Source organism: Pleurodeles waltl, chromosome 4_2 (genome assembly GCF_031143425.1).
Source record: "Pleurodeles waltl isolate 20211129_DDA chromosome 4_2, aPleWal1.hap1.20221129, whole genome shotgun sequence".
Taxonomy (NCBI): domain Eukaryota; kingdom Metazoa; phylum Chordata; class Amphibia; order Caudata; family Salamandridae; genus Pleurodeles; species Pleurodeles waltl.
The window spans coordinates 406,671,545-406,696,092 of record NC_090443.1 but is presented as its reverse complement, the minus strand read 5'-3'; the positions used below and the strand labels follow the sequence as shown (position 1 = coordinate 406,696,092).

The 24,548-nt window shown below is 45.2% G+C and overlaps 1 protein-coding gene across 1 annotated transcript in view; it reads left to right on the top strand.

Annotated features, from left to right (window-relative positions):
- The window catches only part of CACYBP (calcyclin binding protein), a 39,485-nt gene extending 15,379 nt beyond the window's left edge, over positions 1-24,106 (top strand). Inside the window, exons 2-6 of the mRNA XM_069231577.1 lie at positions 13,383-13,596; positions 14,157-14,253; positions 17,804-17,903; positions 20,671-20,765; positions 23,311-24,106. Of these exons, the coding sequence (XP_069087678.1) occupies positions 13,383-13,596; positions 14,157-14,253; positions 17,804-17,903; positions 20,671-20,765; positions 23,311-23,467 (663 nt within the window). The 3' untranslated portion in view covers positions 23,468-24,106. The remainder of the gene's footprint in view (positions 1-13,382; positions 13,597-14,156; positions 14,254-17,803; positions 17,904-20,670; positions 20,766-23,310) is intronic.
- The last annotated feature ends 442 nt before the right edge of the window (positions 24,107-24,548 follow it).

Sequence of the window (24,548 nt, the reverse complement as noted above, 5' to 3'; positions counted from 1 at the left end):
TCTCTCATAGACTAACATTGCGAACCCGACGCTTGTTTCTACACTGCACCCGGCCGCCCCCGCGCTGCTGAGGGTGAAATTTCTGTGTGGGCTTGTGTCCCCCTCGGTGCCCTACAAAACCCCCCTGGTCTGCCCTCCGAAGACGCGGGTACTTACCTGCAAGCAGACCGGAACCGGGGCACCCCCTTCTCTCCATTATAGCCTATGCGTTTTGGGCACCACTTTGAACTCTGCACCTGACCGGCCCTGAGCTGCTGGTGTGGTGACTTTGGGGTTGCTCTGAACCCCCAACGGTGGGCTACCTTGGACCAAGAACTAAGCCCTGTAAGTGTCTTACTTACCTGGTTAACCTAACAAATACTTACCTCCCCTAGGAACTGTGAAAATTGCACTGTGTCCACTTTTAAAACAGCTATTTGTCAATAACTTGAAAAGTATACATGCAATTTTGATGATTTGAAGTTCCTAAAGTACTTACCTGCAATACCTTTCGAATGAGATATTACATGTAGAATTTGAACCTGTGGTTCTTAAAATAAACTAAGAAAAGATATTTTTCTATATAAAAACCTATTGGCTGGATTTGTCTCTGAGTGTGTGTACCTCATTTATTGTCTATGTGTATGTACAACAAATGCTTAACACTACTCCTTGGATAAGCCTACTGCTCGACCACACTACCACAAAATAGAGCATTAGTATTATCTCTTTTTACCACTATTTTACCTCTAAGGGGAACCCTTGGACTCTGTGCATGCTATTCCTTACTTTGAAATAGCACATACAGAGCCAACTTCCTACACTACCGATATGCTTTGTGAGTAACATACAACCTCCCGCTGTGTAAGAATCAATAAGCGCTGGGAGGGGAGGTAGAGGGAGAGAGGTGAAGATGGAGAGAGAGAGATGGGGAGAGGGAGTTGGGTGGGGATATACAGGGGGGAACGGGGGTAGAGAGAGGGATTAGAGGGGGCATATAGAGATGGGGGTGTATAGAGAGAGAGGGGGAAGAGGTAGAGAGAGGTAATGTGGTTGTAGAGGGACATAGAAGTAGGGAGGTAGAGGGAACAAGAGAGGAAGGTAGAGGTATTTAGCGGAGTAAAGGTAGGTAGATGGGGAGAGAGAGAGAAAGGTAGAAAAAGGGACGTGTAGAAAAATGCACCAATTAAAAAAAAAAAAAAGCATTTAAGACAAACACTGCAAAGAACGAAGGGCAAGGGTGAGCGTGGTTAAAGCCCATATAGTGAATATAGCACGTTTTGCAGGCAGCACATGCGCACTGCCTAGGCTTGACCTAAAAAGAGTGACTCTTTAGTGGTAAAACAACTTCTCTGAGCTGGCTCCAGGGCTCCTTCCTATTACAAAATAAGTACAAGGTACTGGCCGTGGTGGTCCATTACTTAATATTTCTGAGTGAGTTTTGAGAAGAAGGGAGGGCCAGAAAATATTGCACTGTGTTCAGAAATCCACATTTACGACAACTTCGTGTTTGGCAAAGCTGCCTGGGAATCTCAACAAGGGGCAATAATCAAATTGATAAGAGGGTATATAACCTACCAGAGATGAGCCAAATTTCCCATGTTGATGTTTTTTTTGGTTTACAAGCAGCTTTCAGCTCGATTCAAAGAGCCAGACCTCAGAGTTTGTATTGGGTTTCATACAGTTCAGATGTCATGAGCATAGGCAAGCTTTATCCGGTCAGATCAGCATAGACGTGTCAGTTTTGGCATAGTATACAGTTTTTACCAAGATTGTCACTAAGCACCTGTAGGAAGTTGGCTCTGTATGCACTATTTCAAAGTAAGGAATAGTATGCACAGAGTCCAAGGGTTCCCCTTAGAGGTAAGATAGTGGCAAAAAGAGATAATACGAATGCTCTATTTTGTGGTAGTGTGGTCGAGCAGTAGGCTTATCCAAGGAGTAGTGTTAAGTATTTGTTGTACATACACATAGGCAATAAATGAGGTACACACACTCAGAGACAAATCCAGCCAATAGGTTTTGTTATAGAAAAATATATTTTCTTAGTTTATTTTAAGAACCACAGGTTCAAATTTTACATGTAATAGCTCATTTGAAAGGTATTGCAGGTAAGTACTCTAGGAACTTTGAATCATTACTTTAGCATGTATACTTTTCACATAAAACACAATAAGCTGTTTTAAAAGAGGACACAGTGCAATTTTCACAGTTCCTGGGGGAGGTAAGTTATTGTTAGTGTTCACAGGTAAGTAAGTCACTTACAGTTTTCAGTTTTTGGTCCAAGGTAGCCCACCGTTGGGGGTTCAGAGCAACCCCAAAGTTATCACACCAGCAGCTCAGGGCCGGTCAGGTGCAAAGGTCAAAGAGGTGGCCAAAACACAGGCTTCAATGGAGAGAAGGGGGGTGCCCCGGTTCCAGTCTGCCAGCAGGTAAGTACCCGCGTCTTCGGAGGGCAGACCAGGGGGGTTTTGTAGGGCACCGGGGGGGACACAAGTCAGCACAGAAAGTACACCCTCAGCAGCGCGGGGGCGGCCGGGTGCAGTGTGCAAACACGCGTCGGGTTTTCAATGGAAGTCAATGAGAGATTAAGGGATCTCTTCAGCGTCGCAGGCAGGCAAGGGGGAGGCTCCTCGGGGTAGCCACCACCTGGGCAAGGGAGAGGGCCTCCTGGGGGTCACTCCTGCACAGACGTTCCGTTTCTTTGGGGGCTGGGGGCTGCGGGTGCAGGGTCTTTTCCAGCCGTCGGGAAATGGAGTTCAGACAGTCACGGTCAGGGGGAGCCTGGGGATTCCCTCTGCAGGCGTCGCTGTGGGGGCTCAGGGGGGACAACTTTGGTTACTCACAGTTGTAGAGTCGCCGGAGGGTCCTCCCTGAGTTGGTTGTTCTCCACCAGTCGAGTCGGGGTCGCCGGGTGCAGTGTTGCAAGTCTCACGCTTCTTGCGGGGAGTTGCAGGGGTCTTTAAATCTGCTCCTTGTAACAAAGTTGCAGTTCTTTTGGAGCAGTGCCGCTGTCCTCAGGAGTTTCTTGTCTTTTTCGAAGCAGGGCAGTCCTCGGAGGATTCAGAGGTCGCTGGTCCCTTGGAAAGCGTCGCTGGAGCAGGGTTCTTTGGAAGGCAGGAGACAGGCCGGTAAGTCTGGGGCCAAGGCAGTTGGTGTCTTCTGGTCTTCCTCTGCAGGGGTCTTTCAGCTCAGCAGTCCTTCTTCTTGTAGTTGCAGGAATCTAATTTCTAGGTTCAGGGAGAGCCCTTAAATACTAAATTTAAGGGCGTGTTTAGGTCTGGGGGGTTAGTAGCCAATGGCTACTAGCCCTGAGGGTGAGTACACCCTCTTTGTGCCTCCTCCCAAGGGGAGGGGGTCACATCCCTAATCCTATTGGGAGAATCCTCCATCTGCAAGATGGAGGACTTCTAAAAGTTAGTCACTTCAGCTCAAGACACCTTAGGGGCTGTCTTGACTGGCCAGTGACTCCTCCTTGTTGCTTTCTTTGTTTCCTCCAGCCTTGCCGCCAAAAGTGGGGGCCGTGGCCGGAGGGGGCGGGCAACTCCACTAAGCTGGAGTGTCCTGCGGTGCTGTGACAAAGGGGTGAGCCTTTGAGGCTCACCGCCAGGTGTTACAGCTCCTGCCTGGGGGAGGTGTTAGCATCTCCACCCAGTGCAGGCTTTGTTACTGGCCTTAGAGTGACAAAGGCACTCTCCCCATGGGGCCAGCAACATGTCTCTAATGTGGCAGGCTGCTGGAACCAGTCAGCCTACACAGATAGTCGGTTAAGTTTCAGGGGGCACCTCTAAGGTGCCCTCTGAGGTGTATTTTACAATAAAATGTACACTGGCATCAGTGTGCATTTATTGTGCTGAGAAGTTTGATACCAAACTTCCCAGTTTTCAGTGTAGCCATTATGGTGCTGTGGAGTTCGTGTAAAACAGACTCCCAGACCATATACTCTTATGGCTACCCTGCACTTACAATGTCTAAGGTTTTGCTTAGACACTGTAGGGGCACAGTGCTCATGCACTGGTACCCTCACCTATGGTATAGTGCACCCTGCCTTAGGGCTGCAAGGCCTGCTAGAGGGGTGTCTTACCTATACTGCATAGGCAGTGAGAGGCTGGCATGGCACCCTGAGGGGAGTGCCATGTCGACTTACTCATTTTGTTCTCACTAGCACACACAAGCTGGTAAGCAGTGTGTCTGTGCTGAGTGAGGGGTCTCTAGGGTGGCATAATACATGCTGCAGCCCTTAGAGACCTTCCCTGGCATCAGGGCCCTTGGTACCAGAGGTGCCAGTTACAAGGGACTTATCTGGATGCCAGGGTGTGCCAATTGTGGAATCAAAAGTACAGGTTAGGGAAAGAACACTGGTGTTGGGGCCTGGTTAGCAGACCTCCGCACACTTTCAATTCAAAACATAGCATCAGCAAAGGCAAAAAGTCAGGGGGTAACCATGCCAAGGAGGCATTTCCTTACACAACCCCCCCCCCCCCCCAAACGAAAGAGGATGAGACTAACCTTTCCCAGGAGAGTCTTCATTTTCTAAGTGGAAGAACCTGGAAAGGCCATCTGCATTGGCATGGGCAGTCCCAGGTCTGTGTTCCACTATAAAGTCCATTCCCTGTAGGGAGATGGACCACCTCAACAGTTTTGGATTTTCACCTTTCATTTGCATCAGCCATCTGAGAGGTCTGTGGTCAGTCTGAACTAGGAAGTGAGTACCAAAGAGGTATGGTCTCAACTTCTTCAGGGACCAAACCACAGCAAAGGCCTCCCTCTCAATGGCACTCCAACGCTGCTCCCTGGGGAGTAACCTCCTGCTAATGAAAGCAACAGGCTGGTCAAGGCCATCATCATTTGTTTGGGACAAAACTGCCCCTATCCCATGTTCAGAGGCATCTGTTTGCACAATGAATTGCTTGGAGTAATCTGGAGCTTTTAGAACTGGTGCTGTGCACATAGCTTGCTTCAGGGTGTCAAAGGCCTGTTGGCATTCTACAGTCCAGTTTACTTTCTTGGGCATTTTCTTGGAGGTGAGTTCTGTGAGGGCTGTCACAATGGATCCATATCCCAAAACAAACCTCCTATAGTACCCAGTCAAGCCAAGGAATGCCCTGACTTGAGTCTGGGTTTTTGGAGCTACCCAGTCCAGAATAGTCTGGATCTTGGGTTGGAGTGGCTGAACTTGGCCTCCACCTACAAGGTGTCCCAAGTAAACCACAGTTCCCTGCCCTATCTGGCATTTGGATGCCTTGATAGAGAGGCCTGCAGATTGCAGAGCCTTCAAAACCTTCTTCAGGTGGACCAGGTGATCCTGCCAGGTGGAGCTGAAGACAGCAATATCATCAAGATAAGCTGCACTACAGGATTCCAGCCCAGCAAGGACTTGATTCACCAACCTTTGGAAGGTGGCAGGGGCATTCTTTAAACCAAAGGGCATAACAGTGAACTGATAATGCCCATCAGGTGTGGAGAATGCTGTCTTTTCTTTTGCTCTAGGGGCCATTCTGATTTGCCAGTACCCTGCTGTTAAGTCAAAGGTACTTAAGAATTTGGCAGCCCCTAATTTGTCTATGAGCTCATCAGCTCTAGGAATGGGATGGGCATCTGTCTTGGTGACAGAGTTGAGACCTCTGTAGTCCACACAAAACCTCATTTATCTCTTTCCATCTTTGGTGTGAGGTTTGGGGACTAAGACCACTGGGCTAGCCCAGGGGCTGTCAGAGTGCTCTATTACTCCCAATTCCAGCATCTTGTGGACTTCCACCTTGATGCTTTCCTTAACTTGATCAGACTGTCTAAATATTTTGTTTTTGACAGGCATGCTGTCTCCTGCGTCCACATCATGGGTACACAGGTGTGTCTGACCAGGGGTTAGGGAAAAGAGTTCAGCAAACTGTTGTAGGACCTTCCTACAGTCGGCTTGCTGTTGGCTAGAGAGGGTGTCTGAGTAGATCACCCCATCCACTGAGCCATCTTTAGGGTCTGATGAGAGGAGATCAGGGAGAGGCTCACTCTCAGCTTCCTGGTCCTCATCTGTTACCATCAACAGATTTACATCAGCCCTGTCATGGAAGAGCTTAAGGCGGTTTACATGGATCACCCTCTTGGGGCTCCTGCTTGTGCCCAGGTCTACCAGGTAGGTGACCCTACTCTTCCTTTCTAGTACTGGGTAAGGGCCTCTCCATTTGTCCTGGAGTGCCCTGGGAGCCACAGGCTCCAGAACCCAGACTTTCTGCCCTGGTTGAAATTCAACCAGTGCAGCCTTTTGGTCATACCACAACTTCTGGAGTTGTTGGCTGGCCTCAAGGTTTTTACTTGCCTTTTCCATGTACTCTGCCATTCTTGAGCGAAGGCCAAGTACATAGTCCACTATGTCTTGTTTAGGCTCATGAAGAGGTCTCTCCCAGCCTTCTTTAACAAGAGCAAGTGGTCCCCTTACAGGGTGGCCAAACAGAAGTTCAAAGGGTGAGAATCCTACTCCCTTCTGAGGCACCTCTCTGTAAGCAAAAAGCAGACATGGCAGGAGGACATCCCATCTCCTTTTGAGTTTTTCTGGGAGCCCCATGATCATGCCCTTTAATGTCTTGTTGAATCTCTCAACAAGGCCATTAGTTTGTGGATGATATGGTGTAGTGAATTTATAAGTCACTCCACACTCATTCCACATGTGTTTTAGGTAAGCTGACATGAAGTTGGTACCTCTGTCAGAAACCACCTCCTTAGGGAAACCCACTCTGGTAAAGATACCAATGAGGGCCTTGGCTACTGCAGGGGCAGTAGTCGACCTAAGGGGAATAGCTTCAGGATACCTAGTAGCATGATCCACTACTACTAGGATGTACATATTTCCTGAGGCTGTGGGAGGTTCTAGTGGACCAACTATGTCCACACCCACTCTTTCAAAGGGGACCCCCACCACTGGAAGTGGAATGAGGGGGGCCTTTGGATGCCCACCTGTCTTACCACTGGCTTGACAGGTGGGGCAGGAGAGGCAAAACTCCTTAACCTTCTGGGACATATTGGGCCAGTAGAAGTGGTTGACCAACCTCTCCCACGTCTTGGTTTGTCCCAAATGCCCAGCAAGGGGAATATCATGGGCTAAGGTCAGAATAAACTCTCTGAAACCCTGAGGCACTACCACTCTCCTAGTGGCACCAGGTTTGGGATGTCTTGCCTCAGTGTACAGGAGTCCATCTTCCCAATAGACCCTATGTGTTCCATTTTTCTTGCCTTTGGACTCTTCAGCAGCTTGCTGCCTAAGGCCTTCAAGAGAGGGACAGGTTTCTTGTCCCTTACACAACTCTTCCCTTGAGGGTCCCCCTGGGCCCAAGAGCTCAACCTGATAAGGTTCCAGCTCCATAGGTTCAGTTCCCTCAGAGGGCAGAACTTCTTCCTGAGAAGAGAGGTTCTCTTTTTGGTGTTGTGTTGCAGCTGGTTTCCCAGCTGACTTTCCTTTTCTCTTGGTAGGCTGGGCCATTTTTCCAGACTCCAGCTCTACTTTTTCACCCTGTGCCTTGCACTGTGCCCTAGTCTTGACACACACCAGTTCAGGGATACCCAGCATGGCTGCATGGGTTTTCAGTTCTACCTCAGCCCATGCTGAGGACTCCAGGTCGTTTCCAAGCAAACAGTCTACTGGGATATTTGAGGAGACCACCACCTGTTTCAGGCCATTGACCCCTCCCCACTCTAAAGTTACCATTGCCATGGGATGTACTTTAGTCTGATTGTCAGCATTGGTGACTGGATACGTTTGTCCAGTCAGGTATTGGCCAGGGGAAACCAGTTTCCCTGTCACCATGGTGACACTGGCACCTGTATCCCTCAGGCCCTCTACACTTGTCCCATTAATTAAGAGCTGCTGCCTGTATTTTTGCATGTTAGGGGGCCAGGCAGCCAGTGTGGCTAAATCCACCCCACCCTCAGAGACTAATGTAGCTTCAGTGTGACACCTGATTTGCTCTGGGCACACTGTTGATCCCACTTGGAGACTGGCCATTCCAGTTTTAGCTGGATGGGAGTTAGAAGTGGTATCTTTCTTGGGACAGGCCTTGTCTCCAGTTTGGTGTCCAGACTGACTACAGTTACGACACCAGGCCTTTTTGGGATCAAAGTTTTTACCCTTGTACCCAGAATTGTTTTGTGAAGAGGCTCTGGGCCCACCCTCCTGTGCAGGTTTTTGGGGGCCTGTAGAAGACTATTTACTATCTTTGTTTTTGGCTGTCTCACCACCTTTCCCCTGGGGAGGTTTTGTGACCCCTTTCTTTTGGTCACCCCCTGTGGAAGTTTTGGACACCCTAGTCTTGACCCAATGGTCCGCCTTCTTTCCCAATTCTTGGGGAGAAATTGGTCCTAGGTCCACCAGATGCTGATGCAGTTTATCATTGAAACAATTACTTAATAGGTGTTCTTTCACAAATAAATTGTACAGCCCATCATAATCATTTACACCATTGCCTTGAATCCAACCATCTAGTGTTTTTACTGAGTAGTCTACAAAGTCAACCCAGGTCTGGCTCGAGGATTTTTGAGCCCCCCTGAATCTAATCCTATACTCCTCAGTGGAGAATCCAAAGCCCTCAATCAGGGTACCCTTCATGAGGTCATAAGATTCTGCATCTTTTTTAGAGAGTGTGAGGAGTCTATCCCTACACTTTCCTGTGAACATTTCCCAAAGGAGAGCACCCCAGTGAGATTTGTTCACTTTTCTGGTTTCACAAGCCCTCTCAAAAGCTGTGAACCATTTGGTGATGTCATCACCATCTTCATATTTTGTTACAATCCCTTTGGGGATTTTCAACATGTCAGGAGAATCTCTGACCCTATTTATGTTGCTGCCACCATTGATGGGTCCTAGGCCCATCTCTTGTCTTTCCCTTTCTATGGCTAGGATCTGTTTTTCCAAAGCCAATCTTTTGGCCATCCTGGCTAACTGGATGTCCTCTTCACTGGAGTTATCCTCAGTGATTTCAGAGAGGCTGGACCCTCCTGTGAGGGAGCCAGCATCTCTGACTATTATTTTTGGAGTCAGGGCTTGAGAAGCCCTGTTCTCCCTAGATAGGACTGGTGGAGGGGATTCTTCCTCCAGTTCACTATCATCCTCCTCTGTGTTATCCACAGAGGGGTTGGCTCTATCATACTCTGCCATCAGCTCCTGGAGCTGTACTTTGGTAGGTCTGGAGCCCATTGTTATTTTTCTTATGTTACAGAGTGACCTTAGCTCTTTCATCTGGAGATGGAGGTAAGGTGTGGTGTCGAGTTCCACCACATTCATCTCTGTACTAGACATTATTCTTCAAAAAGTTGGAATGCTTTTAAGAATCTAAAACTAGTTCTAGAATCTAATTCAAACTTTTACAAACTTTTAAACTCTAAAAGAAATGCTGACAGGGACTAACACAAGGCCCTAGCAGGACTTTAAAGAATTTAGAAAACTTTTCAAATTGCAAAAATCAATTTCTAATGACAATTTTGGAATTTGTCGTGTGATCAGGTATTGGCTGAGTAGTCCAGCAAATGCAAAGTCTTGTACCCCACCGCTGATCCACCAATGTAGGAAGTTGGCTCTGTATGCACTATTTCAAAGTAAGGAATAGTATGCACAGAGTCCAAGGGTTCCCCTTAGAGGTAAGATAGTGGCAAAAAGAGATAATACTAATGCTCTATTTTGTGGTAGTGTGGTCGAGCAGTAGGCTTATCCAAGGAGTAGTGTTAAGCATTTGTTGTACATACACATAGGCAATAAATGAGGTACACACACTCGGAGACAAATCCAGCCAATAGGTTTTGTTATAGAAAAATATATTTTCTTAGTTTATTTTAAGAACCACAGGTTCAAATTTTACATGTAATAGCTCATTTGAAAGGTATTGCAGGTAAGTACTCTAGGAACTTTGAATCATTACTTTAGCATGTATACTTTTCACATAAAACACAATAAGCTGTTTTAAAAGTGGACACAGTGCAATTTTCACAGTTCCTGGGGGAGGTAAGTTATTGTTAGTGTTCACAGGTAAGTAAGTCACTTACAGTTTTCAGTTTTTGGTCCAAGGTAGCCCACCGTTGTGGGTTCAGAGCAACCCCAAAGTTATCACACCAGCAGCTCAGGGCCGGTCAGGTGCAAAGGTCAAAGAGGTGCCAAAACACATAGGCTTCAATGGAGAGAAGGGGGTGCCCCGGTTCCAGTCTGCCAGCAGGTAAGTACCCACGTCTTCGGAGGGCAGACCAGGGGGGTTTTGTAGGGCACCGGGGGGGACACAAGTCAGCACAGAAAGTACACCCTCAGCAGCGCGGGGGCGGCCGGGTGCAGTGTGCAAACACGCGTCGGGTTTTCAATGGAAGTCAATGAGAGATCAAGGGATCTCTTCAGCGTCGCAGGCAGGCAAGGGGGGGGCTCCTCGGGGTAGCCACCACCTGGGCAAGGGAGAGGGCCTCCTGGGGGTCACTCCTGCACAGAAGTTCCGTTTCTTTGGGGGCTGCGGGTGCAGGGTCTTTTCCAGCCGTCGGGAAATGGAGTTCAGACAGTCGCGGTCAGGGGGAGCCTGGGGATTCCCTCTGCAGGCGTCGCTGTGGGGGCTCAGGGGGGACAACTTTGGTTACTCACAGTCGTAGAGTCGCCGGAGGGTCCTCCCTGAGTTGGTTGTTCTCCACCAGTCGAGTCGGGGTCGCCGGGTGCAGTGTTGCAAGTCTCACGCTTCTTGCGGGGAGTTGCAGGGGTCTTTAAATCTGCTCCTTGTAACAAAGTTGCAGTTCTTTTGGAGCAGTGCCGCTGTCCTCGGGAGTTTCTTGTCTTTTTCGAAGCAGGGCAGTCCTCGGAGGATTCAGAGGTCACTGGTCCCTTGGAAAGCGTCGCTGGAGCAGGGTTCTTTGGAAGGCAGGAGACAGGCCGGTAAGTCTGGGGCCAAGGCAGTTGGTGTCTTCTGGTCTTCCTCTGCAGGGGTCTTTCAGCTCAGCAGTCCTTCTTCTTGTAGTTGCAGGAATCTAATTTCTAGGTTCAGGGAGAGCCCTTAAATACTAAATTTAAGGGCGTGTTTTGGTCTGGGGGGTTAGTAGCCAATGGCTACTAGCCCTGAGGGTGAGTACACCCTCTTTGTGCCTCCTCCCAAGGGGAGGGGGTCACATCCCTAATCCTATTGGGGGAATCCTCCATCTGCAAGATGGAGGACTTCTAAAAGTTAGTCACTTCAGCTCAGGACACCTTAGGGGCTGTCCTGACTGGCCAGTTACTCCTCCTTGTTGCTTTCTTTGTTTCCTCTAGCCTTGCCGCCAAAAGTGGGGGCCGTGGCCGGAGGGGGCGGGCAACTCCACTAAGCTGGAGTGTCCTGCGGTGCTGTGACAAAGGGGTGAGCCTTTGAGGCTCACCGCCAGGTGTTACAGCTCCTGCCTGGGGGAGGTGTTAGCATCTCCACCCAGTGCAGGCTTTGTTACTGGCCTTAGAGTGACAAAGGCACTCTCCCCATGGGGCCAGCAACATGTCTCTAGTGTGGCAGGCTGCTGGAACCAGTCAGCCTACACAGATAGTCGGTTAAGTTTCAGGGGGCACCTCTAAGGTGCCCTCTGAGGTGTATTTTACAATAAAATGTACACTGGCATCAGTGTGCATTTATTGTGCTGAGAAGTTTGATACTAAACTTCCCAGTTTTCAGTGTAGCCATTATGGTGCTGTTGAGTTAGTGTAAAACAGACTCCCAGACCATATACTCTTATGGCTACCCTGCACTTACAATGTCTAAGGTTTTGCTTAGACACTGTAGGGGCACAGTGCTCATGCACTGGTACCCTCACCTATGGTATAGTGCACCCTGCCTTAGGGCTGTAAGGCCTGCTAGAGGGGTGTCTTACCTATACTGCATAGGCAGTGAGAGGCTGGCATGGCACCCTGAGGGGAGTGCCATGTCGACTTACTCATTTTGTTCTCACTAGCACACACAAGCTGGTAAGCAGTGTGTCTGTGCTGAGTGAGGGGTCTCTAGGGTGGCATAATACATGCTGCAGCCCTTAGAGACCTTCCCTGGCATCAGGGCCCTTGGTACCAGAGGTACCAGTTACAAGGGACTTATCTGGATGCCAGGGTGTGCCAATTGTGGAATCAAAAGTACAGGTTAGGGAAAGAACACTGGTGTTGGGGCCTGGTTAGCAGACCTCAGCACACTTTCAATTCAAAACATAGCATCAGCAAAGGCAAAAAGTCAGGGGGTAACCATGCCAAGGAGGCATTTCCTTACAGCACCCCTCCCAGGAATAACTGCCTGTGTCGCACCACTACGAATCAGCTGCTACCGTATAGCCTTCTAAGGTGTGACAGCAATTATCCACTTTTGTGAGTGCGTTTACATATTGGGTACAAACTGCACAGCACAGTCTGCTCTTTCTGTGATGACCCAGAGTAATCTTGGTGCTTATTTAACAGAGGTCATCAGTAGAGTGTGTAATCAAAGTTTTCCGAACTCTGCGAAAGTCTTGAACCTTTTAGTCGCCTTCACAACTTTCCTGTGTGTGAAATTTCTCTGCAAAAAAAATTCTGAACGTTTTTTTCAGAAAAAAACGTTTGCTATTAGAATTCTTTTCCTTAGATTATGTTTTCTTATTTTGTTACTTTGTGAACGTGACAAAGCAAACAAAAGCGCAAAAAAGTTTGGATAGCCAGCTACACAAACATTGAATGCATCTAATCTTGAGATGTAAGGCCATTGAACATTAAACACACTTGCCAGGCTATAATGCAAACTGCACATAACTAATTACCCTTTCTCTTGATCAATTTAATGCAAACTTCCATTAAGTCTGGTTCGAATCGCTCCTGTTTCTTTGTATCTGTCTTGTCACTATTTTAGCTGTTGCAATCCTTTACTAATAAGAGTTCTTCATCTGCATCTCTTTTGAATGAACATTCGAGGGTCTTATGCTCAAGAAGGAATTTGTGTTTCAAGACTGAAAGATAGCAGTGCCTGGCCAGCCTGTTTGCTTCATGTGTTAGTGACAGAAAGGGGTTTGAAGGGTGGAGGTCATCTTTGGGTGTATTTGAAATGGGAGAGTTGCCCGTGACTTTCACAATAGGGATAAGTGCCTTTGATGTCCTGAGTGCCACCTCCTAGTACAGAGTTTTTCTTTAAGTCAACTCTCTCTGCTCCCTTCGCGGTGGGCCTCCCTTAACTCGCACTCCCGCCTTTCACCATGGTATTTCATGAGCATTATGAGTTGCGTAACACCACTTACGTAGGTGCTGATAAAATGGAGGAAAAAAAATGTGTAAAGAATTGGTATGCAGAGAAAGTGCTTAAGAAAAAAAAACAGGATTAAAAGAGAAAGTAAGACAATGGATTGCTTGTTAATTGATTTAAGGAATGTAATACAATAAACGTTTTGTTACTAGGCTGTAATCGGTACTTCTCTTTTTTTTTTATCTCAAGCTACGTAAAGACCTGGAGGAAGTTAAAGATTTGCTGTCGAAAGCATCCCGGCAACGAGTGTGCAAAGTCCTCCTTGCTGAGCAGCGCAAACTGGAGACAGAACTCAACAAAGTCAACCAGCAGTCATTAGCCAAAGAGACCTCTGAACTTACGAAATCAGCTACTGTTGTGGGGCAGCTTAGCTCTGGCTATACTGTGAAGATCAACAATTACGGTACTAGAGATTTTGCAACACCTAGTGAGGGCAGTGTTGTGCTTATCGAGAGAGATGATGTTATCTCCTTCCTTTGTGAGCTACTGAGAGGAGTAGGTGTTAGAAGCTGGTGATGTAATGATTTAGCTTAACCCTTTGATGAAGCACACTCCCCTCATTTTTTAACTTGAATTTAATTACATTATTACAGCGCTTCTCCGTTATTTCTAAATTAATTTTCTGATAATTAGTTTAGCTTTTCTTGTTCATTTTCAGATACGTTTTAAATGGTCTATTTATTTACCTATGAAGTCCAAATACAAAAGTGGAAGTAATGGATTCAGTACAATGCACTGTTCATGCACGTGTTTTTGCTAAGGCAGTGCAGAGTTCATGAGCAGAACGATTGGGATTTGAAGTTGTTGTGTTCCAGCAATTTATATTGTCGAACTAAAAAGGAGCGTAGTGAAAGGGCGTACTGTGACCACGAACATCAAAACGCCATAAAGAGGCAAAGTTCATGTCTAAAAGTTCCTGATTTACATTTTTTTTTTATTCTGTTGCCTTTCATGATCTTGTAGGCTGGGACCAATCCAATGCATTCGTGAAAATCTACGTCACCTTGAGTGGAGTTCACAAAATCCCAGCGGAGAATGTACAGATTCAATTTGCTGAGAAGTATGTTAAATAGACCAGCTCCTGCTTGCCAGAACTGTACCTTTTTATCTTTGTTGCATGTTTTTCGGACATTGGGACATAATAGGTAGAAAAGGGTTCGAAGGTGCAAACAGTATTAAAATTAACTGGTTAAATTAACTGGCTAGGGATAGCCATGCTAATGATCTGGTGGCCGTATGAGACCAAGCACAAGCCAAGTAATCAAGAGTGTCTACAGTCAAATATTCCTGCAATCAATCAATAAATTTATAAAGCGCGCTATGTACCCGTTAGGGTTTCGAGGCGCTGGGGGGGGGGGGTGCTGCTATCGTTCGAAAAGCCATGTCTTGAGTCTTGCAATTGTGTTAAGAGGATAGATCCTTTCAGTTTAAAAATAGGTTATTTCTTGAACACGTTGAAAAATTGGATCATTATTTGGAATGGACGACTGCCCACCTGAAAGAGTAATCACAACTCTTGTCAGTGTGCACCCTTAAAGAAACTATATTAACCTGAGCTTGGCTCCAAGAGCAGGCAGGCTTAAGTCATGGCAATGTGAAGAATGTATGCAGTGCCAAACAGTAATCCAGTCAAAATGCAAACCGATAAACATCCCAAACCGCAATAGGAAAATAGAGTAAAATTTAATGAAGAAAATGGCAAAAATCCAATAAGGGTAACCAGAAATATGAATTTTTAAAAAGCTTTCAGTGGAAATAACACCAAATAAACACTAGGCGTCAATCATAGTGCATGGTCGTGGTAGAGGGGAACCCAGGATCAATTTCAGGCTGACGACAATTGAGTCCTGGTCTGATACACCAACCAGGTTTGCCCCGGTGAAAGGTGTTATCTTCTGACTTAGTCTTTTAAGTCCTAGTTAACCATAGGAGAACACTTCAAAGGCTTCCAGGACCTCAGGAGAGGCACATAGAGACTAGCACGGTGTCAGGCAGAGGCCAACAGCTAGCTTGGTCCAGTCTAGATCCAGTTGACACTGGTCAGCCGGGTGGTTTCAGGAAAAGGCCTCTTGCAGCTTGTTTTCTAATCATAGTTGCACTCTTGGAGTCCTCTTCTTGGTCCTGTGTACAAGAGGAATCTGACCCAGTGCTTAAGTGCTCCTCTCATGTTATAGACAGCAGGTCCAGTTCTTTTAGGATCTTCTGTGGGTCCAGAAAGTGTTCTAAAGAGGGTTCTTGGGGATGCACAATTTATGAATGAAACTATCTAATGAGTGGTGGTGACTCCTGGCCACCCCCTAAGTAATGTGGTAAAGGTTACCAGGCCCTAACCTGTACTTTAGCAGTAACCCTGTTTACCGTACTACAGGGCATGTTCAAGAGGGCAAACGTTTTCGGGCCCACTTAATTTGGGCTCTTTGGGTATGGGGGTATGTGTTGGGGGGGGTTACTATGGTGATCCTTGTGTTCTCCAACATTGAACACTAAAGTCCAGTTTGAAGCAGGCACTGTACCCACAACAAACCCAGAGACCAGTATGGTAGGACAAAGGAGGGTCCTTCAACAACCAAACAGGAGATCCATAAGAATTGTCTTGGCATCATGTTCTTTTCCTTTCCAGTATGCCTTGAGTGTTCATATGGCTCAGTAGACCTGTCAAGTAGGATTTTACATTGTGCATCCCCCGCCATGCATGTTCTGTGGAGTTCGGAGGCGTCATCTCTGCCCGTTCATGTCAGCCTATTGTTTGCTCCTTCTGAGGCATTTCTCACCTATTCAGGGCTCAACAAAGGCGAGGGCTGAGGGCTGACAGATGCTTATGCTAACTAGCCTGCTGACAGTTCTGGCTGGAAGAGGGTACCTCTAAAAGTTGCTTTTCCTTAATATTTATTAACACAACTTCACCATTCAATTGGATTTTTTTTTTTTTAAGCTATTAAAAATAGTGGTTTAATTTTCTAGCTGTTCCTAAAGTTTGTTTTCAGTATTTTAATCCATACTCTGGTTTTGTTGGACCGCTGGGTCTGCTACAGTGAAAATAGCTCATAGGACCCTGTCATGAAGGGACATGGCAATATTCTTCTTCTGCATGCTCCAATTTTTAATACATTTGCCCCACCTGTTGAGCTACAAGGCTTACGTAGTGGCTTACTAATATTTAAAAGAGTGTGTTTTTTTTGTTGTTGGTCAAAAAGGGCTATTTTAACATGTTGGATGGCGGGTTTAAATTGCAGAAGTGAGACTATATTGGTAGGCATAATGGTGTGTTTGCACTGCCACTTTAGTGGTGGCACAATAGGTGCTGCAGTCTATAAATGACATTCAACTTTTAGGCCCTGGGTAAAATTTTTACACCATATACTAGGTGCTTGCAAGCAAGATAAATGTGGCAGTCAGAAATATGCCAATTGAACCATGTTCGAAGGTGGTAGTAAAGGGGCTTTACTACTAGTTAACAGGGGTAAAGTGCAGAGTTGTAAAGCCAACACAAATATAGGTTCCAGCAAAAGGCAAAAATACGAGGTTGACCATGCAGTAAAGACCGATTTCGTCCATGTGTTTCCCTTTCAATATATTAGATTTTACTAAATTGACATCTGTTAAAAGTAAGTCCGCACTGTCTATTAAACCCTACATAAAGTGATGGTGTTTTACACAGTGCACAATCTGAACTGAATTTATTCAAAATAATCTTACATCTGGAATATGGAGCTTTTTGATTTTAAGATATGAACTCAGTTTTCTGTTTGACAATTTCGCTGCTGGTTGAATATCTTCTTGCTCCATTTTTACCACTGGAACACAATGTCTAATCTGCAGTAATTTCATCACCTTAGTACAGTAGGTTCAGTAAACCCAAGTATCACTTATTAATCTAGTTTGACTCAGTATGTCAAAGTATAACAGAAAGCTATTTCGTTGTTAATCACTGCTTACCCCTGACTTTACAAACAGTAAAGAGAGGCAGGGTCAACACATTCATGGTGGCAATTTCATCGCCTTTCAGAACAGACGAATATGACTTCCCTGTGGAATTTTCTCTTTGATTTCAGATATTCAGTAAGGCACATGTGGAATTGCAGCTCTGTCTGGCTGCAGGCACATACAACACAAAACAGTTTGAGGTTTTGTATACTCGGCTTTCCTGTGTCTAGTGTTCCTTTTTTAATGTATGTATTTTTTTTGTCTTTTAAAACTGCATTAGGGATGGATAAAGCTGAGCCAAGCATCCAGGCACTTCATTTCTTTTGGCTTTCAGGTCCCCATGGGACGACCTAGAGCCAGCCATTCGGCTTAAGACTTTCTTCACTTGCCCTCCTTAATTAGGGGTGTTTTAAAAGAAGTCATAATTAAAGAGGGATTAAAAGATAGTAAGGTATTATTTGTAGTGAAAATGTGTTCGAAATTGTTGTGTGGGATGAGGGGTAGTGGTGATCATGCAAAGGGTAAAGTGGTTAGGGGTGAATTGTTGGTGGTAGTTGGAACTAGTTCCCTACAATAGTACAGCTATCTGTAGATATTTAACCCTCCTATTTTTTAACTTTCACTGCTATAAAAAGGCTTCTGTGAGTTGCACTGGTTTTTGCCTAATGTTTGGTGGTCTTTTTCAGATCCTTTGAGCTGCTGGTGAAGGATTTGAATGGGAGGAGTTATTCCTTAATCATCAATAACCTTCTGAAACCCATCTCTGCGGAAAGCAGCTCTAGGAAAGTGAGTCATTTTGCATCTAATGGATTGTTGCTCTTTTTCTTCATACACTCTGTTTCCTCCAGATTGTACCCTCTTTTGTCTCCATTTCTCAACCCCTCACCCTTGGTGTTTGTGTCCCTTTCCCTACTGTTTTACTTTAACTCTTATGCTGTGTTTTCTTCTTTTCAATCTGGTGTCTGCTTGCCTGCCTGAAATTGTCCTTGCTTTCAAAAAGCGTAAGCCCAGAGATTGTGGCTTTGCATGTTTCTGTGGACAGGGATAGGGGAAGCATGCATGCCCTCCATATTTGTGACTGTCCGCTCTTGACGGACTGTGTTTTTATTTATGGTCATAGGAAAGGCCGTTTTATCTGCCCGTGCCAGTGGTCGAATGGCCTATTGGTCTTGCCGATGTAACGTGTCTGACCAGTCTTTTAGGCTCTTCGTTAGGTGGTTATAGCAGCATGAACGAAGTTTGTATACCATGAATGGCTATAAGCATAGGGAATCCATCTTGGATTTCCACTGTAAGTATGGTGTACAAACTAGAGGTTGGGAGTAGCCTGCCAGCCGTGCAGTGTTTATTGGTTGATGTTCATTCATGAATCTTGTAGGAGTCCCCAGACTATATAGTGTGGGATGACTGGAGGCACCTCTATCCTTAAAAATGCAGGGGTGCCCTTTTGCCAGGCCCTGCTCTTTTTCTCCCTTCAGATATCTCCTCCATGAGGTTTATGGGTGATTTAGTTAGGTAGGAGACAACAATCTCTTGAGAAGGAAATAAGTAAGTTTTTGAACATGACCTGCCCTTTTATTTACACGGGCCTGTTTCTCCCAAAAGACTGACACGTTTATATTTTAATGGCTTCTTTTCCCCTTTGTGCTTCCATTTTGAGATTATTTAAATAAGACTCCCACTTACATCCATCCTTCCTGCTGACACTTGGAGATAAAGACTGTAGCTTGGCAGTTTGGAGATTGGTACAAAGTGTCAGAACACCCTCGAACCAGGCACAGAGCTGTGCTAGGGAAATACACAAGCAAACATGGTGTAAAATATGGACTGAAGCCCTTAGTCGCTGCTCCAGGACTTTTTTCTGACCACTGGTAGGTGACACCACACAGGTGTTGGAGACAAGCGCTTCAGATCCCAAAAGATTCTCTTAACAGTCGGCTTCACAGTTAGGTGAAGGCACATCACTTGCAAATGCATAAAGCTTTCGGCTGAAAGAGCCGATGATCTGCTTTTTATGAAGGGTAGATTGGTACTGCCAGTGGCAGTAGTGAGCCTATGGCTGTTTTTGTGTCTGCCTCCATCTGGACTTGACGAGACCCACTCACACAAGCACAGAGGAAGTAAACGTACCAGCATGGCCCTTGCGACCCGTTAGTGAAGTGGGTGATTGTTGATCTGACTTGAATCTTCTCATACTAGAAAAAGTCTGTTTGGTGAGTGTAAACTGTAAGGACAGGCCCCTTTGGGCATAGCCATGGAAGGGACCGAATCACTCGATCACTGAAATTGGCTTTCTGTTTTTTCCAGTAGTGATTTATAGAATTTTGTATTAATAATCCTGGATTTGTGTAACACGATTCGCAAAGATTAAAGTATGTTTTCTTAACAATACAAAGCACTGGCTGAACAGTTGATTTATTGATTACTGTTTTGTGAGACTCTGGTTTTAGTCCCTACCCCTACACCACCTTCCTGAGTAAACCTTGACTGCGTGCCCTGCTACTCTGCGAGTCAAGTGCAAAGGGGATGTATTTAATTTTCGGTTCCCAAGTCATAATAGGTCAGACCCAGAATGCATGAGGCAAACCGACTCAGTCACCTCAACTGAGGTCTATCAAACCTGTGTGCCCCGTAGCTTCAATGGCGTCTGCCTGCTTGCTTTTAATCACTTAACTTTTACAAAAATACTCCTTCCTTCACTCTGGCTTCCTCCTTTGCCATCTCATCTCTTTTTCCTCCTTTATTGTGATTTATTACTTTTTCCTTTTCCAGTCCTTTATACTCTCGTCTGCTTTTGGTCGTTGCAATTGTACTGTACATACCATATCAACCCTTTTTCAACTAACTTGAAGATACTTGATATTTCAGTACTTCATCTCTTTTCTCTGTATTCATGCATTGCCATGTTTTTGCCTCACCTTCTGTACGTCTGCTGAGTGGTTCCTTTTATATTTCTGTATTCTTTGAGAGCTTCACAAACTAAATGTATTGTTTACCAAATTTCTTAGTGTGGCTTCGAAACCAATCCATAGTTCTAGCTTTTTAACCTTCCTCTTTGCCACCATACTCCTGTTCTTATTCTTGTTTGCTTCTTTTCATGCTATTTACCAGCTGAGCCACCGGTATTTAGTACAAATGCCTTCTTGTTTTTTTGGCTTAACATTTATTTATGTCTCTTTAAACAATGGATTTAAAAATCCCTTTCATCCATGTCTGCCAGTTTTGCCTCTGCCTTCTGCTCCTTTTGTGCCTTCTTCCTCGTGTTTTTCTTTTAGTTCACTTCCTTTTTTGTATTCCCCTCTTATTTCCATTACTTCAGCTCCTTTATTCCAGTTAAGTTTTATTTCCAGCTTTTTTGGTTAAATCTCCTTGCTTTGTATATGTCTGTTCATTTCCAATCTCAAATGTTGTTTTGTTCAGTAATATATAGTTTAGTTTTTGTATTTTCTATGAACAAATGCTAAAAATATTATGGAAGAAGTATAGTGAGTTGATTTATTAAAATAAAGGCAAGTCTCTCTTCCCCTATGTTTTTCTTTATCCCTGATCGTAGATTAAGACGGACACAATTTTAGTAATGTGCAGGAAGAAGTCCGAGCAACATTGGGAGTACCTAACCCAGGTGGAGAAACAACTCAAAGACAAAAAGTGAGTTTTGAGTGTCCTGCATCTACTGGTTTTACAGCTTCAAGCTGAGTTTGGCATAAGCTTGATAATTCTTTGTTGTAGAAAAATGTGCTTGCATTAGGTCCCACACTGTTTTGTTAATGTACCTTCGCAGCAGTGCAGCCAGTCCCGTAATGAGACTCCAGTATTTTTTCTGCGCGGCCTCTAATTGCAATACGGAAAAGTATCTGTTCTTACTACTGCAGAAATTGGACACTAAACAGTTTTGTCCCCGAACCTCAAAAGTCGCACATACATCTGTAATGTTAAGTTGCTCCTGTCTCTACTGTTATGCATTAAAATCCTAGGCTGTCTGTGCCAATGCATTACATGTGTGTCCTGCAGCTGCTCCTGCTATAGCGTTAGATGCTGGTGTAGTGCTACTAATGCACTGATGGCTAGTTTTGAGCAGCCTATGCTGTTGTGTATTGAATGCTGGATTAAACTGTATCATTTGCTATTGTATTTTGAATACCCCTAATTCTTCTCGTGCGCTTCAGTGCCGATACAAGCACGCTCGTTTTTAGGGTCGAGCCTGTGTTGCATGCGCTCGCGCATGCGTATCGCAGCGAGACGCTTTAGTATTTAGAAAAGGGCTCGGAGCCCTGTGAACTTCACGTCAGTGTTTTTTAGGGTCGAGCCTGCTTTGCATGCGCTCGCGCATGCGTATAGCAGGGAGACTCTTTAGTATTTAGAAAAGGGCTCCGAGCCCTGTCAACTTCACGTCAGTGCTTTTTAGTGGTTCGTGGGCTTCCCTAATTAAATCGGCTTGCTTTCATTAGTCGAAGGCACTCGTAGGTCATGCCTTTTCCGGTGGCTAGCCCTCCTCGAGCGCAGCGACCAAGTGCAGAAAACATGCGAGGCTCGCTGTTTTCCATCCGGCTGGTGGACTTTTTTTAAAACTAATTTACGAGCCAGATCTCGCTTGGCAGAAGTCGAGCGCTTTACCTACTTGATTTCACTTTTTCGGGTTACGTGCATAAATGCACTTTTGCCCGATAGGTGAAAAGTCGGGTTAGGAGTTTACAACGCGATGGGCTCTAACACGAGCAAACGCGAGACCCGATGTATTGTAAATGCTTGTTATTGGTTTGTGGGCTTGCCTAATAAAATCTGCTTGCTTTCATTAGTTGAAGGCCTTTTCCGGTGGCTAGCCCTCCTCGAGCGCAGCGACCAAGTACAGAAAACATGCGAGGCTCGCTGTTTTCCATCGGGCTCGTGGACGACTTTTTCTCTAATTTATGTGCGCAATCTCGCTTGGCAGAAGTCGAGCGCTTTACATAGTTAATTTAACTTTTTCGGGTTATGTACATAAATGCACTTTTGCCCGATAGGTGAAAAGTCGGGTTAGGAGTTTACAACGCGATCAGCTCTAACATGAGCAAACGCGAGACCCGTTGCATTGTAAATGCTTGTTAGTACTGAAACAATACACGTTTAGCCCGAAGCACCTTAATCTTGGCCAGCAGCGCCATCTGCTGTTCAGCCTTGAACCCTTACGTAGCTCTTATAGTGTCCCTCTATCTTGATTACATTTGGCTCCTCTGAGATGAATCAGAGTTGTCTTTTTTTAAGGCTAACGGACAGTTGTACAGGGCAGTAAGATAAGAAATTATCATTGAATAGAAAGCAAATTAATTTGTCTGTTTCCTCATGTACATCACACCAATTGTTACTGTTTGGAGCCACGATCGTCACAGGCTGCAAGCAGCAGCAATCCTGTGGTGAACTGTTGCTCCATGTATTCACACAGTCAACCCTTTCGGTTTTTTTGCTCTTTGCCATCATTCATATCTCATAAAACCAACCAATTGTGCAGACAACACCCGCCCACTTTCCGACAGCTACCGCCCTCCTATAATATCCTTTTCAATTTCCACACTCACTATACTTAGTTGCTTTCCAAATAATCATTTTTCAATGCATGACTCACAAGGGAACAAATCTTCCCAACCTCCAAACCAAGCACAAACACCCACTCCACATACACGCGGCTCTCACAGTTCGACAAAGACTCAGGCCGCCCAAATCCACTTGTCACGCAGGTGTTCAGAAGCCAACTCATAAATATATATTTTGCCATCTTATTTGTAAATATCTTTGCACAGTTTGAAGATATCAACCCCGGCCTGCTTCTGGCCACAGAACCAGCTTTGATTTGAAAGCGGACCCCAAAATTAGTCCCCCTTCCTCATAGCTGTAATAGATATGCCCCCTAACTATACTATACATACGGTACTAAAACACACTTCTCAAGATTGAATCGTGCATTTTAAATGCAGCCTCTTTGTAATCATTCAGGTTCCTACACCTCTTCTGGTACCTGAACACATTTTTTTAAAATGTATAATGTTATCTACTACACCTCCCCACCTGTACTGACAAATTATGCTAATTTGTTTGTAGTATCTGATCCCACCGAGTGAGGGCCATACAAATTGGATGAGGCTTATTGCACTATTAAGAACATGCTCTGAGTTGGGAACTGCTGTGCCTGCTAATCTTCTTCCAACCCATCTCTTTCCAGCAAACCCTCATTTGACAAAGATGCAGACCCCAATGAGAGCTTGATGAATCTGATGAAGAAGATGTATGATGAAGGAGATGACGAAATGAAAAGAACCCTAAACAAGGCATGGTCCGAGAGCAGGGAGAAGCAAGAAAGAGGCCAGATGGATTTCTGAAGTGAAGAGAACTGCATACACTTTAGGCTTCGCTGTGCAAGGGATGAAAGATTGAAAGATCTGAGCTCGGACTGTTGCATTACCAGAGCATACCTTCAAGGCTCCTTGTTTGCAACCCACTTAAAACCATTAATTGGGACAGGCGGTTGAGAGAAAGAAGAAACACGCCGATTTGTAACTTGTTGATTTCTATTCTTGTAATTTGATTTTTTTGGGGGGCATGCATTTCTCAGATTGGTTTATAATGTTTTGCAAGGATTAGGCAGGCGTTACTGTCGGGTACCTGCATGGAGAGGAGGACATCATATGGCTGTTGTTAGGTTTGCTTATGTGCAATAACCTGCTGGCTGGTCTCAAAAGAAAAGAGAGAGAAAGAAAAGAGAGATAGAGAGAGATATTTTTTCTCCGTCCACACATTTAAAAGTCGTAGATATACATTCATATGTATGTATGTTTTTTTTCTGTAAACAGTTTTTTTTTCGTGTCGAGAATGTTTAGATGAGATCTTTCAACAGTGTAACAACTGGAAATGTATTATGAACAACCTAGGTTTTTATACATGGCTGGTATTCTCCTGTTATCGAGTTAATACCCTCATGTATGCACTGCAAATATAAAGTGCTTTTCTTCCTTCTCGAAGCTGTGCTACTCTGTTATGGTAAAAGGTTTTGTCGGCCACCCTCGTGTTCTGTACCATCATCCAGCTCTTACAACTTGTTTGTTGCTAAGCCAAAGTTATTTGCTTTCGAGTAAGAGTTATCGAATAAGACTGTGCACCACATCTTGTGCAAAGTGTCTTAACCTATTAACGAAGGTGTAAACATGGATGGATGGATGGATGGATGGATTTTACAACCAAGAAGAAATTGGTGTTCTGCTCTGCATGTACAGCACACAGAAATTTGTACAATAGTACAACACAGCAAGATAGCAGCAATGTTCAGTAGGTACAACCAGAGCATTTGTTGAATCAATGCCTGCACCCCATTCCCCCTCCACCCTGAGTTACCCAACACCCCCTGCCCACCCTGTGTTGACCGATGTGTCACTGTGAGTCCATGCCTTATCTGTACGAGGCTCT